The sequence below is a fragment of the Pristiophorus japonicus genome, chromosome 22 (genome assembly GCF_044704955.1).
Source record: "Pristiophorus japonicus isolate sPriJap1 chromosome 22, sPriJap1.hap1, whole genome shotgun sequence".
NCBI classification, from domain to species: Eukaryota; Metazoa; Chordata; class Chondrichthyes; family Pristiophoridae; genus Pristiophorus; species Pristiophorus japonicus.
The window spans coordinates 69,888,694-69,903,567 of NC_091998.1; the positions used below are offsets into that span (position 1 = coordinate 69,888,694).

At 53.1% G+C, this 14,874-nt stretch overlaps 1 protein-coding gene across 2 annotated transcripts; it reads left to right on the forward strand.

Moving 5' to 3' along the window:
- Nucleotides 1-375: 375 nt before the first annotated feature.
- Nucleotides 376-12,204, forward strand: LOC139235140 (serine/threonine-protein phosphatase 2B catalytic subunit gamma isoform-like). Of its 2 annotated transcripts, XM_070866358.1 has the most exons (7): nt 376-465; nt 647-772; nt 1,046-1,111; nt 4,843-4,924; nt 7,087-7,184; nt 9,942-9,971; nt 10,739-12,204. In XM_070866358.1, exons 1-7 carry the CDS (start codon nt 378-380, stop codon nt 11,200-11,202), a joined length of 954 nt encoding a protein of 317 aa, XP_070722459.1. In that variant the 5' UTR covers nt 376-377; the 3' UTR covers nt 11,203-12,204. The 2 variants fall into 2 exon arrangements, with proteins under 2 accessions (XP_070722459.1, XP_070722460.1); XM_070866359.1 differs by lacking the exon at nt 9,942-9,971.
- Nucleotides 12,205-14,874: the final 2,670 nt, after the last annotated feature.

Sequence of the window (14,874 nt, forward strand, 5' to 3'; positions counted from 1 at the left end):
TCCATTCCCCCCTTTCCTCAGTACAGGAACAAACCATTCACCCCCCTTTCCCCAGTACAGGAACAATCCATTCGCACCCCCCCCCCCCCCCCGGCCCCAGTACAGGAACAATCCATTCACCCCCCTTTCCCCAGTACAGGAACAATCCATTCCCTCCTTTCCCCAGTACAGGAGCAATCCATTCCCCCCCCCCCCCCCCCCCTCCCCCTCCCCCTTGCCCCAGTACAGGAACAATCCATTCCCCCCCTCGCCCCAGTCCAGGAGCAACCCTCCACTCCTCTGCCTAGGTCTATGTGCCATTGACTGTGGAGTGTTTGCAATTATTTGAGGTGAGGGTGTTGGCTCTGACCTTTGATCTCCATGTTGACAGATACCGAATGTACAGGAAAAACCAGGCAACAGGATTCCCTTCACTAATAACAATATTCTCCGCACCAAATTATCTCGATGTCTATAATAACAAAGGTGAGCAACTTTGTTTTTTAAAAAAGAAAACTTGCTTCATTCATCATCGTACTACCATAGTAACGCAACGACCTTAGGAGGTGGCCATGTGACCTCATTGCCATAATAGATGATGAGCTTTGGATGCAGTGTTCGATCTGTGCTCAGTTATTGATGGGCTCTTTCAACCTTCGTTCCACAGCTGCGGTATTGAAATATGAAAATAATGTAATGAATATTAGGCAATTTAACTGCTCCCCGCACCCCTACTGGCTCCCGAACTTCATGGATGTCTTCTCCTGGTCTCTGCCGTTTGTTGGCGAAAAAGGCAAGTGAGGTGTCAGGTTTTAAATTGGTTCGGTTTAATGCAGGAGAACATGGGGCACCGTGGGGCGGACATGGGGGGCAGGGACGTGGGGCAAGCGTGTTGGGGTGGCTTTGGGGCGGGGGTAGGTGTGTGGGGGGTGTGGTGGGACTGGAGGGGGGCGTGTCCATGGGGCGGAGGTGTGGGGGCGTGCGTGTGGGGGCATGGCCATGTGGCAGGCGAGTGGCGTACACCGTGTGACGACATTGCTGGACTGAATTGTGTCCGATCTCTCAGTTACAGATATGTTGGTCAGCATCCTCAACATCTGCTCCGATGACGAACTGATGGATGACGATGACGGTAAGTGTGTGTTGAACATAACACCCAGTATTGGTGTGCGGCACTTGTGGGATATTCCAGCAGCTTTGGACGTGTGCACATTGCGGGACAGTGGGAGGCTGCCAGCATTACCGCTCACTGGTCAGCTGCTGGAATAGCCGGAGGTGGGTCGGTCTTTACAGAGCTTTCTCGTCACCTGTTGGATGGTTACAGACGGACAGCAGTGAGTGAAAAACAAACTTGCATTTCCACAGCGCCTCTCCTGACCTCGGGACATCCGAAAGTGCTGTCCAGCCACTGATGTTGTTTTGCCGTGTAGTCCCTGATGTGAGGCAGGAAACGCGGCAGCTGATTTACGCACAGCAAGCTGCCACAAACAGTTACTTTATTTTGGTGATTGAATTTTCAGGAAATTGCGTATGGGTAGCTTGCAGCCACTGTATTCTTCATTTGCACAGTGTGAGAAACACAAGAACATAAGAAATAGGAGCAGAAGTCGGCCATTCGGCCCCTCAAGCCTGCTCTGCCATATAATACGATCATGGCTGATCTGATCATGGACTCAGCTCCACTTCCCTGTCCACTCCCCATAACCCCGTAATCCCTTATCGCTCAAAAATCTGTCTATCTCCGCTTTAAATATATTCAATGACCCAGCCCCCACAACTCTCTGGGGCAGAGAATTCCACAGATTTACAACCCTCAGAAGAAATTCCACATCATCTCAGTGTTAAATGGGCAGCCCCTTATTCTGAGACTATGTCCCCTAGTTTTAGTTTTCTCTATGAGTGGAAATATCATTTCTGCATCCCCACCAACAGTAGTAGTGAGGTTGGGGATGGCATCAAACAGGAAATTAGGGATGCGTGCAATAAAGGTACAGCAGTTATCATGGGTGACTTTAATCTACATATAGATTGGGCTAACCAAACTGGTAGCAATACGGTGGAGGAGGATTTCCTGGAGTGTATTAGGGATGGTTTTCTCGACCAATATGTCGAGGAACTAACTAGAGAGCTGGCCATCCTCGACTGGGTGATGTGTAATGAGAGAGGACTAATTAGCAATCTTGTTGTGCGAGACCCCTTGGGGAAGAGTGACCATAATATGGTAGAATTCTTCATTAAGATGGAGACTAGGGTCCTGAACTTAAAAAAAGTAACTTCGATGGTATGAGACGTGAATTGGCTAGGATAGACTGGCAAATGATACTTAAAGGGTTAATGGTGGATCGGCAATGGCAGACATTTAAAGATTACATGGATGAAATTCAACAATTGTACATCCCTGTCTGGCATAAAAATAAAACGGGGAAGGTGGCTCAACCGTGGCTAACCAGGGAAATTAGGGATAGTGTTAAATCCAAAGAAGAGGCCAATAAATTGGTCAGAAAAAACAGCAAGCCTGAGGACTGGGAGAAATTTAGAATTCAGCAGAGAAGAACAAAGGGTTTAATTAGGAAGGGGGAAATAGAGTATGAGAGTAAGCTTGCAGGGAACATAAAAACTGACTGCAAAGGCTTCTATAGATATATGAAGAGAAAATGATTAGTGAAAACAAATATAGGTCCCTTGCAGTCAGAATCAGGTGAATTTATAATGGGGAACATAGAAATGGCAGACCAATTGAACAAATACTTTGGTTCTGTCTTCACTCAGGAAGACACAAATAACCTTCTGGAAATACTAGGGGACCGACAGTCTAGCGAGAAGGAGGAACTGAAGGAAATCCTTATTAGTCAGGAATTGTGTTAGGGAAGTTGATGGGATTGAAGGCCGATAAATCCCCGGGGCCTGATAGTCTGCATCCCAGAGTACTTAAGGAAGTGGCCCTAGAAATAGTGGATGCATTGGTGGTCATTTTCCAACATTCTACAGACTCTGGATCAGTTCCTATGGATTGGAGGGTAGCTAATGTAACTCTACTTTTTTTTTTAAAAAAAGGAGGGAGAGAGAAAACAGGGAATTATAGACCAGTTAGCCTGTTAGGTAGTGGGGAAAATGCTGGAATCAATTATTAAATATGTAATAGCGCATTTGGAAAGCAGTGACAGGATCGGTCCAAGTCAGCATGGATTTATGAAGGGGAAATCATGCTTGACAAATCTTCTGGAACTTTTTGAGGATGTAACTAGTAGAGTGGACAAGGGAGAACCAGTGGATGTGGTGTATTTGGACTTTCAAAAGGCTTTTGACAAGGTTCCACACAAGAGATTAGTGTGCAAAATTAAAGCACATGGTATTGGGGGTAATGTATTGACATGGATAGAGAACTGGTTGGCAGACAGGAAGCAGAGAGTCGGAATAAATGGGTCCTTTACAGAATGGCAGGCAGTGACTAGTGGGGTACCGCAAGGTTCAGTTCTGGGACCCCAGCTATTTACAATATACGTTAATGATTTGGACTAAGGAATTGAATGTAATACCTCCAAGTTTGCAGATGACACTAAGCTGGGTGGCAATGTGAGCTGTGAGGGGGCTAAGAGGCTGCAGGGTGAGTTGGACAGGTTAGGTAAGTGGGCAAATGCATGGCACATGCAGTATAATGTAGATAAATGGGAGGTTATCCACTTTGGTGGTAAAATCGGGAAGGCAGAATATTATCTGAATGGTGACAGATTAGGAAAAGGGGAGGTGCAACAAGACCTGGGTGTCATGGTACATCAGTCTTTGAAACTTGGCATGCAGGTACAGCAGGCGGTGAAGAGGCAAATGGCATGTTGGCCTTCATAGCAAGAGGATTTGAGTCTAGGAGCAGGGAGGTCTTACTGCAATTGTACAGGGCCTTGGTGAGACCTCACCTGGAATATTGTGTGCAGTTTTGGTCTCCTAATCTGAGGAAGGACATTCTTGCTATTGCTGGAGTGCAGCGAAGGTTCACTAGACTGATTCCCGGGATGGCAGGACTGACATATGAAAAAAGACTGGATTGACTAGGCTTATATTCATTGGAATTTAGAAAAATGAGAGGGGATCTCCTAGAAACAGGACGGGATTGGACAGGTTAGATGCAGGAAGAATGTCCCGATGTTGAGGAAGTCCAGAACCAGGGGCCATAGTCTTAGGGTAAGGGGTAAGCCATTTAGGGCCGAGATGAGGAGAAACCTCTTCACTCAGAGAATTGTGAACCGGTGGAATTCTCTACCACAGAAAGTTGTTGAGGCCAGTTTGTTGGATATATTCAAAAGGGAGTTAGATGTGGCTCTTATGGCTAAAGGGATCAAGGGGTATGGAGAGAAAGCAGGAAAGGGGTACTGAGGGAATGATCAGCCATGATCTTATTGAATGGTGGTGCAGGCTCAAAGGGTCGAATGGCCTACTCCTGCACCTATTTTCTATGTTTCTATCAGCAAACTTGGCTACATTACACTCGGTCCCTTCATCCAAGTCATAAATATAAATTGTAAATAGTTGAGGCCCCAGCACCGATCCCTGCGACACCCCACTAGTTTGCCAACCGGAAAAATGCCCCATTTATCCCGACTCTCTGTTTTCTGTTAGTTAGCCAATCCTTTATCTATGCTAATATATTACCCCCAACCCCATGAGAGAGAGAGAAGGATCTTGACAGATGAATCTGTTGAAATGGGTGCGCATTCGCTGGGAGTTACGTCTTGTCCCTGGCATCTCACGCCGGCGCCCCTCTCGCTGCGGCCCCAGCGTATCTCTCGCCGCCGCGACCCTCGGGGCTGCTGCGTGACGCGGTTGGTGCTCTGTGCCCTGTTGATGCCTTTCTGCACTTCCCCTCCTCAGCTGCTCAGCGCGATCGCAAGGAAGTCATCAAGAACAAGATCCGTGCAATCGGCAAGATGGCCAGGGCCTTCGCGGTACTCAGGTAGGAAATGGATGTTCAATATTCTCCCGCGGATGGAATGGCGTCGTCCTGTTTGCTGTGTGACCATTAGCGAGGGGCGCTGTGACCAATAGCGAGGGGCGCTGTGACCAATAGCGAGGGGTGCTGTGACCGATAGCGAGGGGTGCTGTGACCGTTAGCGAGGGGCACTGTGACCGATAGCGAGGGGCGCTGTGACCAATAGCGAGGGGCGCTGTGACCGATAGCGAGGGGTGCTGTGACCAACAGCGAGGGGTGCTGTGACCAACAGCGAGGGGTGCTGTGACCGATAGCGAGGGGCGGAGGGGCGCTGTGACCGATAGCGAGGGGCGGAGGGGCGCTGTGACCAATAGCGAGGGGCGCTGTGACCGATAGCGAGGGGCGGAGGGGCGCTGTGACCGATAGCGAGGGGCGCTGTGACTAATAGCGAGGGGCGCTGTGACCGATAGCGAGGGGTGCTGTGACCGATAGCGAGGGGCGGAGGGGCGCTGTGACCGATAGCGAGGGGCGGAGGGGCGCTGTGACCAATAGCGAGGGGTGCTGTGACCGATAGCGAGGGGCGGAGGGGCGCTGTGACCGATAGCGAGGGGCGCTGTGACCAATAGCGAGGGGCGCTGTGACCGATAGCGAGGGGCGCTGTGACCGATAGCGAGGGGTGCTGTGACCGTTAGCGAGGGGCGCTGTGACCGATAGCGAGGGGCGAGGGGCGCTGTGACCGATAGCGAGGGACGCTGTGACCGATAGCGAGGGGCGCTGTGACCGTTAGCGAGGGGTGCTGTGACCGATAGCGAGGGGCGCTGTGACCGTTAGCGAGGGGTGCTGTGACCGATAGCGAGGGACGCTGTGACCGATAGCGAGGGGTGCTGTGACCGATAGCAAGGGGCGCTGTGACCGTTAGCAAGGGGCGCTGTGACCGTTAGCGAGGGGCGCTGTGACCGATAGCGAGGGGTGCTGTGACCGATAGCGAGGGGCGCTGTGACCGTTAGCGAGGGGTGCTGTGACCGATAGCGAGGGGTGCTGTGACCGATAGCGAGGGGCGCTGTGACCGATAGCGAGGGGTGCTGTGACCGATAGCGAGGGGTGCTGTGACCGATAGCGAGGGGCGCTGTGACCGTTAGCGAGGGGCGGAGGGGCGCTGTGACCGTTAGCGAGGGGCGGAGGGGCGCTGTGACCGATAGCGAGGGGCGCTGTGACCGATAGCGAGGGGCGCTGTGACCGATAGCGAGGGGCGCTGTGACCGATAGCGAGGGGCGGAGGGGCGCTGTGACCGATAGCGAGGGGCGCTGTGACCGATAGCGAGGGGCGCTGTGACCGATAGCGAGGGGCGCTGTGACCGTTAGCGAGGGGCGGAGGGGCGCTGTGACCGTTAGCGAGGGGCGGAGGGGCTCTGTGACCGTTAGCGAGGGGCGCTGTGACCGATAGCGAGGGGCGCTGTGACCATTAGCGAGGGGCGGAAGGGCGCTGTGACCGTTAGCGAGGGGCGGAGGGGCGCTGTGACCGTTAGCGAGGGGCGGAGGGGCGCTGTGACCGTTAGCGAGGGCGGAGGGGCGCTGTGACCGTTAGCGAGGGCGGAGGGGCGCTGTGACCGTTAGCGAGGGCGGAGGGGCGCTGTGACCGATAGCGAGGGGCGCTGTGACCAATAGCGAGGGGCGCTGTGACCGTTAGCGAGGGGCGGAGGGGCGCTGTGACCGTTAGCGAGGGGCGGAGGGGCGCTGTGACCGTTAGCGAGGGGCGGAGGGGCGCTGTGACCGTTAGCGAGGGGCGCTGTGACCGTTAGCGAGGGGCGCTGTGACCAATAGCGAGGGGCGCTGTGACCGGTAGCGAGGGGCGGAGGGGCGCTGTGACCGTTAGCGAGGGGCGGAGGGGCGCTGTGACCGATAGCGAGGGGCGCTGTGACCGTTAGCGAGGGGCGCTGTGACCAATAGCGAGGGGCGCTGTGACCGTTAGCGAGGGGCGGAGGGGCGCTGTGACCGTTAGCGAGGGGCGGAGGGGCGCTGTGACCGTTAGCGAGGGGCGGAGGGGCGCTGTGACCGATAGCGAGGGGCGCTGTGACCGATAGCGAGGGGCACTGTGACCGTTAGCGAGGGGCACTGTGACTGTTTTGGTCGGGGGGGCTTTGCCGACTACGCGGAGTTAACTCTTTCCTTGCTTTGTTCTCTTCACAGAGAGGAGCATGAGAACGTGCTGATGTTAAAAGGCTTGACCCCAAGCGGCAATCTGCCTGTCGGAGCCCTGGCAGGGGGAAAAATAGCTCTGCAGAAAGGTTAGCAAAGCTGCAGCGAGACCCACTGGCTCCCACCCTCCGTACTCCTCCTCAGGGGCAGCTCTAATGGCTTCCTGTTCACACTCAACATCTCGTCTCAGAGAGCAGGGCCAGCAGAGTGACATTTCATGTGCAGACCAATTGAACAAATACTTTGGTTCTGTCTTCACAAAGGAAGACACAAAAAACCTCCCGGAAATACTAGGAGACTGAGGGGTCCAGCGAGAAGGAGGAACTGAAGGAAATCTTTATTCGTCAGGAAATTGTGTTAGGGAAATTGATGGGATTGAAGGCCGATAAATCCCCAGGGCCTGATATTCTGCATCCCAGAGTACTTGAAGTGGCCCTAGAAATAGTGGATGCATTGGTGGTCATTTTCCAATATTCTATACACTCTGGATCCATTCCTATAGATTGGAGGATAGCTAATGTAACACCACTTTTTGAAAACGGGTAATTATAGACCGGTTAGCCTGACATCAGTCGTGGGGAAAATGTTGGAATCAATTATTAAGGATGAAATAGCAGCGCATTTGGAAAGCAGTGACAGGATCGGTCCAAGTCAGCATGGATTTATGAAAGGGAAATCATGCTTGACAAATCTTCTAGAATTTTTTGAGGATGTAACTAGTAGAGTGGACAAGGGAGAACCAGTGGATGTGGTGTATTTGGACTTTTGACAAGGCCCCACACAAGAGATTAGTGTGCAAAATTAAAGCACATGGTATTGGGGGTAATGTATTGACGTGGATAGAGAACTGGTTGGCAGACAGGAAGCAGAGAGTCGGGATAAACGGGTCCTTTTCAGAATGGCAGGGACTAGTGGGGTGCTGCAGGGCTCAGTGCTGGGTCCCCAGCTATTTACAATATACATCAATGATTTAGATGAAGGAATTGAGTGTAATAGCTCCAAATTTTCATTTGGCACTAAGCTGGGTGGCAGTGTGAGCTGTGAGGAGGATGCTAAGAGGCTGCAGGGTGAGTGGGCAAATGCATGGTAGATGCAGTATAATGTGGATAAATGTGAGGTTATCCACTTTAGTGGCAAAAACAGGAAGGCAGAATATTATCTGAATGGTGACAGATTAGGAAAAGGGGAGGTGCAACGAGACCTGGGTGTCATGGTACATCAGTCATTGAAAGTTGGCATGCAGGTACAGCAGGCGGTGAAGAAGGCAAATGGCATGTTGGCCTTCATAGCTAGGGGATTTGAGTATAGGAGCAGGGAGGTCTTACTGCAGTTGTACAGGGCCTTGGTGAGGCCTCACCTGGAATATTGTGTTCAGTTTTGGTCTCCTAATCTGAGGAAGTACATTCTTGCTATTGAGGGAGTGCAGCGAAGGTTCACCAGACAGATTCCTGGGATGGCAGGACTGACAAAGACTGGATCGACTGGGCTTGTATTCACTGGAATTTAGAAGAATGAGAGGGGATCTCATAGAAGCATATCAAATTCTGACAGGATTGGACAAGTTAGAGGCAGGAAGAATGTTCCCGATGTTGGGGAAGTCCAGTCACAGTCTAAGGATAAGGGCTAAACCATTTAGGACTGAGATGAGGAGAAACTTCTTCATTCAGAGAGTTGTAAACCTGTGGAATTCTCTACCGCAGAAAGTTGTTGATACCAGTTCATTGGATATATTCAAGTGGGAGTTAGATATGGCCCTTCCGACTAAAGGGATCAAGAGGTATGGAGAGAAAGCAGCAAAGGGGTTCTGAGGGAATGATCAGCCATGATCTTATTGAATGGCGGTGCAGGCTCGAAGGGCCGAATGGCCTACTCCTGCACCTATTTTCTATGTTTCTATGCACAATGCCTCTAAATGGGGCCTTTTCCCCAGAAGAAGAGTTCTCGACCTCCAACATAGCCATTTCCCCCTCCCCAGACGGACCAAAACAAGAAGGGTTTCCTCTGCCTCGCAGGCCGGTGTGGGATTGCACTACAGCTCCCACCATTGGGTTAGTGGGAAATTGGAACATTCAATCAATCGGTTGGAGCCAGAAGCAGCGATGTCCCAAGTGTTTATTGAGACCAATTCTGCAATCGGGCAGACATGCAGTTTGCGGCAGCGATGCTGATTTCCGACAGCATTACTTTGTGCATAATCACTGGAATATTTTGATCTTTGTGCTATTCCCGGCTGTCCTAACTTTGTGGAGCAGGTACTCCTGACACCTCTTGTTTCACACTCCTGGGAAATGGCCTTGTAGACCAAGCCGGCACGATTTATATCACTTGGGGTGTGGGCTGCCTCCCTGGCCGTCGGGTGTGGGCTAACCCTAACCCTAACCCTAAATGCAGTGTTTGGCCCATCGCCTGCCCATCAAGAAAGGAAGCTGAGTACTGAACCCAGACAAGAAGCTCACGGGCATTGCCTTTGCACCTCGAGTGAACCCCTTGGGAGGTTGGCTGGGGGTTGTGACATTCGCAGTGTCTCGGGGGAGGGCCCAGGTGTTCACGTGGGTCGCAGGTCGGAACAAACCAGAGTTTGAACTCGAGTGAGCCGGGGTCACGCTCTTTGATCAGCCACCAAATGCTGCATCAAATGGATGAGCTTGGCTGATCAGAGTCTGGCTCGTGACTGGAAATCTTTGGTGAGTTAGTGGGCAACAAACCCGAGTGCACTGTACTTGGCTGAGCATTCTTTCCCAGGACCTTCGAACTGAGCTGGTGACTTGGGTAATCAGGGTTTATTGGTGGCTAACATTACTGACTCTCTCTCATTCCTTCCCTCATGCCGACATTCACCTCGACAGCCATGGTTGATGCAACAAAGCCTGGACAAGGTATGTATATAAGGTGCATAATTGTGTCTTGTTGACCCTCATGTTCTTGCCCAGATCCCAGCCTCATATTCTGGAGCCGAAGCTCGCCACCCACCCGTGATCAATGCCTGAGAGGAGGAGTATGTGTGTTCGTGCTGGCCTCTGGCTCCTGAACAACATGCTAAAAGTTAAAGGAATGTTCCGCTCGTCCACAGACCAGCGAGTTATCCTTCTGGGATCTTTAGTTTAAATCTGGGTGAGAGTGACGCTTCCTTTCCTGGCTGCACCAACCCCAAATTTCCATTCTGCTTGAACATTGCATGGGTCTGAGACTGCCCAGAGGGAATAGTTACTCTCTATCTACCCTATCAAGTGCTTCAATCGTCTTAAACATCTCAATTCGATCACCCTTTAATCTTCTAAACTCAAGGGAACACACGCCCAGTCTGTGCAACTTATCCTCATCATTTAATCCTTTCAGCCCCGGTAACACGCTGGTGAATCTGCGTTGCTCCCCTCTGAGGCCAATATCTCCTTCCTGAGGGGGCGGGAGCCGGAACCCAATGCCGTTGCTCCCAATAGGGGTTGACCAAGTCTCTGTACAGCTGCAAATATCATTTAACTGTGTGAACAGTGATAAGGAACTGACCGCCCTTACGTGACTCTCTTGTAAGATGCGTTAATTTAGTGCTGAAGGGTTATCGACAAACCCTTATCTCGCAGTATTGGCAGTGAGAGTCCCAACCCCGTGCCTTACATGTTGCTTTATCTCTCTGTCTGTCTCCAAGAGCACGGCCTTGCGCGGAAGATCAGCTTCGAACAGGCGAGGGGTCTGGACAGGATCAATGAGAGGATGCCTCCGCGCAAGATACAGTCGAGCGAGACCTCGGACGCATCACCGACCCAACCTCTGACTCAAGCCCAGGTTCGGGCCCAGGCCCAGGCCCAGGCCCAGGCCCAGGTTCGGGCTCAGGCCCAGGCCCAGGCCCAGGTCCAGGCTCGGGCGAAGCGGCCCTCCCAGGGTTACCAAGGAAACGCCCCTCGTCAGCAGCAGCCGTCGCCGCAGCAAGCTCCCGCCCCACAGCCGCAGGGACGCACCCAGAACGCCGCCAACTCATATCAGCCCGACCGCCGGCCGCAACCAAACTCCCAGCGCGCCGAACAGAAGCCGCGCCCTGGGCCAACGCAGCCTGCGGCGCCAGTTGCCAAGAACACCGAGGGAATCAAATCAAAGGATAAGATGGCGCACTAACGGCTCGCCCCGTCTCACAGGTGCAACGAGGTCCTATTTATTTATTGTAAATGCTTGCGAGATGGGATTATCTCGGAATCCCCCCCTCCCATGCCCCTCTCACCCCCTGGGTCAGCAGCAATCAGTGTCAGTTTGTCTGGTACCTCGAGCAAATGCCGCCCTTTCACCTCAGAAGCCAGCCTCTCTGTTGGACTGAAATGTAGCGACTGGGGGAGCGCTCGGACTAAAGTAGCTCACTGAGGACGGGCAGCGTTACTTCCTGTTGTCCTGTGTGAAATGCCCTTCCCCAGAGAATGGGGTGTGTGTCATCCAGATACCCACCGTGACCCCCAGCTCCTCCCACTGCGCTGCTGCTTCTGTCCCCTCTCCCTCGGGGTAAAGGTGTCGGGGGTGGATGGTGTGGAATCTTCACTTGTGAAGCGTTGCAGAGCAGCCAGGCCTTGGTGAGCTGGCAGCCCTGCATTGTCGCTCGCACCGTAGGGAGCCGGTACTGTGTCGCAGGCCAGGGACGCTTGCCTGTCCTCCTTCCTGCTCCGCTGCCTTCTCCCCCCTCCCACACCCCCTCCCCCCTGGCTCCCCATCCCAAATCTTTGGCTCCTTCCAAAGAATGACTCAAAGCTTCACCGCTGGCGAGGCTGAGTGCGTCCCCACTACGCTGCCGGGCTCTGCCGTGGTTCTACGCCCGAAATCGGGATGCCCGGCTCCCGACATGCCACCTACCACATTGTTTCTAATTCTGCCCCCAATTGTTTAAAACCAAGAGGGTCAAACTGAGAAATTGTGTAAAGCATTTTGAGAAAAGAAAATGTAAAAACAAACTTGTTTCATTCTGGGTTTTTCTCAAATAATACGATAAAAAAAAACAAGTCTGTGTTACACGGCACGTGGTCCGAGTCCCAGCTTCATTCCTGCACCTTCATTTCGACATGAGTGAACCCGTTTCATCTTTTTGATCCCCAGGTCCTTTTGAATTGGGAAGCTCTGCTGGTGGGTGAATCTGGGGGGGGGGTGCGGAGCAGGGGAGTCTGGGGGTGGGGCCGGAGCGGGGGGACTGGGGGCGGGGCCAGAGCAGGGGGTCTGGGGGCGGAGCGGGGGGGGTCTGGGGGCGGAGGGGGAGGGTCTGGGGGCGGAGCAGGGAGTCTGGGGGCTGGGCCGGAGGGGGGGGGTGGGTCTGGGGCCGGAGCGGGGGGGCTGGGGGCGGAACGGGGGGGGTCTGGGAGCGGAGCGGGGGGGGGTCTGGGGCCGGAGCAGGGGGTCTGGGGGCTGGGCCGGAGCGGGGGGGGTCTGGGGTGGGGGTGGGGGCGGAGCGGGGGGTCTGGGGGTGGTGGCGGAGCAGGGGGGTCTGGGGCCAGAGCGGGGGGGTCTGGGGGCGGAGCAGGGGGTCTGGGGACGGGGCCGGAGCGGGGGGGTCTGCGGGTGGGGGCGGTGCGGGGGGGTTCTTGGGCCAGAGCGGGGGGTCTGGGAGCAGGGCCGGAGCGGGGAGGGGGTCTGGGGGTGGGGGCGGGGTGGGGTAGTTCTGATGCTGTCTCGGGACAAATCTCTATGGGGTGATGTCGGTGAAGGAGGGTGATTGAAATAGCGAAATATTTCTCCCCCTTCCTGTTTGTACATTTATTTCCAGCTCCTGTGATGTGGACTGGGATATCTGTGCAGGGTTTTGTAGACTCTCTTCTGCAGAGTTCACTCCCACCTATCCCTGTAAAATTATTCCCATTTCAGTAATGAAGCCGAGATTTGGAAAGCTGCAGGAGGTCAGTTGGTAAAGAGCAGGTTCACCATTATATCTCGCCTGTTTCCCCTTCATTTTCTGGCTATTTGATGGAAAATTAACCGTAGTCAAACTTGTTGAGGGTTACACTTCCGCAACACATGAAGATGTCGGACTGCAAAGACCGACTGGTCCATTTAAATTTCCTGGCACAGTTGTGACGCCATGTGCCTGGCGATCACACGCTCCTCACAAACCATGTGATCTCCCGGGAGAGGCTAAAAACCCAATTAGGGCAAAAAAAGTTGAAAATTCCTCTGCAATCTTACACGATGGAAAGTAATCCAGGAGAGCGCGCTGCCCGAGATAGCCTGCGTCTTTCCTCTGCACAAGTGTCGGTTTGACGCACCCCCCCCCCCACCTTGGATTAGCTTAAGGCTATGTCCTCCAGCTCATCCTCCACTCCCTGCCTTCGGATAACAGCATTCCTGGAGTTTGGCCGTTAGTGCAGGGTCCCAGGCTACCCACCGGCACTTTGAGCCTGTCATTCTCACGAGCCCGGCCACTCGTGGTACGATTGATCAGACAGTGGGACTGCAGCCCACTGCACACTCTGGTCTGTTTCCTGCCCTCTTCACACACAGTGCTGTAACCTCCGTTTACAGGAGTCTGTTTTCAGACATGCTCCCCTTCCGTTTACAGTTCTTCTTTATTTTTATTTGGACAAAAATCACATGAGCCCAAGTATTAACCCAGGCTGAACCCTTTGCACTTCCACTCTCGAGCCAGTGGTGCATTTCTAATAGGTTGCTGACCTCTGACCTCAGCGTTGGGTTTGTTGCGGCTGTTGAATATGTGAGTCCCTCCCGACCCGAGAATCGGTCCTCTCCAATGTGACCGATGTCCAGCAGCTGCCAGCATCGGAAGAATCGTACACATGAATGTCGCGAGAGCAGACATGGTCAGGCCCTGTATCAACCCCATGTGAAGCATGTGCTCATGATGCATCCCCAGGAGGCTGCTGTTGGAAAACGCTTGCCTTTGGGTTGTGGAGCAGAAGGGGCAGCAGGGAGCTAAGAGCCACTGGTGTAGGCTGTGGCGAGACTGGTACAGCGGGCACTCGGAAAGATCACCCAGAGAGTCGGGTTGTTGTGGTCGTGTTTATTGGACAGACTATCACTCGTGTCTCTGCTCTTGCACAAGTGCTGTACGCCTGTACACCTGTACGCACCCATGGCTTTTCAGATGATAGCGGGGTTTTCCTCTGGGTGTGGGTAGCGGGTAGGAGCAACTGTACCTTCATCATTTTCTGATGAGCTGTTTTGATTGCCTAACCCAGTGAAGTTGGGGTTCCGAGTTTGGGACTGTCAACTCCTTGCTCGCTCCGTATTTTATGATGAGAAGGTGCATCAGGCCGTCTAAGCTGCTTTTAAAGAGCCGCTGTGTCTGGCTGCAGCGGCTCAATCCCAAGGCCAGCAACTATCCAAACTGATATGTTGCCGAGTTGCTCGGTCAACCAGTTCACTCAAACGCTGCCTGTTTGATGCTTGTTGGCTTTTGAGGGAAGGAGAGAGCTCTAAACCGATAGCAGGAGAGTTTAGTTCTCATTTTGTTCGTCCCTTCAAAGCAGCCATGTCCAGTCATGGGCCTTGGAGCACTTGGCTCGGTCTCTGGGCCTTCCGATTGCCTGGAAACTGACCGCTGACCCACCACCGCTACTGTCACTAAATTTTCCCCCCTCCAAAACTTAAACCTTGGTGTCTAAAATAGGCTTCTGGCCCACCCTGGCGAATTTACGCAGTCACACTCGTTAGTCAGGGATCCTCTGCCGAAATGTGGAAGCTCCTCGGGTTTAAATTATACTGGTGATATTGGGCCCCTCCCTACTTTAACCACTTGGCTGGTTTCCAATTCAATAGGAATGTGATCAATTTTTGGAGTCTTTTTTTAAAGGAAGAGTTCGA

Excerpts from the sequence above, each read along its gene's own strand:
- LOC139235140 (XM_070866358.1), top strand. The coding sequence starts at position 378 with ATGTACAGGAAAAACCAGGCAACAGGATTCCCTTCACTAATAACAATA. Across the intron at positions 7,185-9,941 it reads AAAAATAGCTCTGCAGAAAG|CCATGGTTGATGCAACAAAG; the intron begins GTTAGCAAAGCT and ends TCACCTCGACAG. Across the intron at positions 9,972-10,738 it reads TGCAACAAAGCCTGGACAAG|AGCACGGCCTTGCGCGGAAG; the intron begins GTATGTATATAA and ends TCTGTCTCCAAG.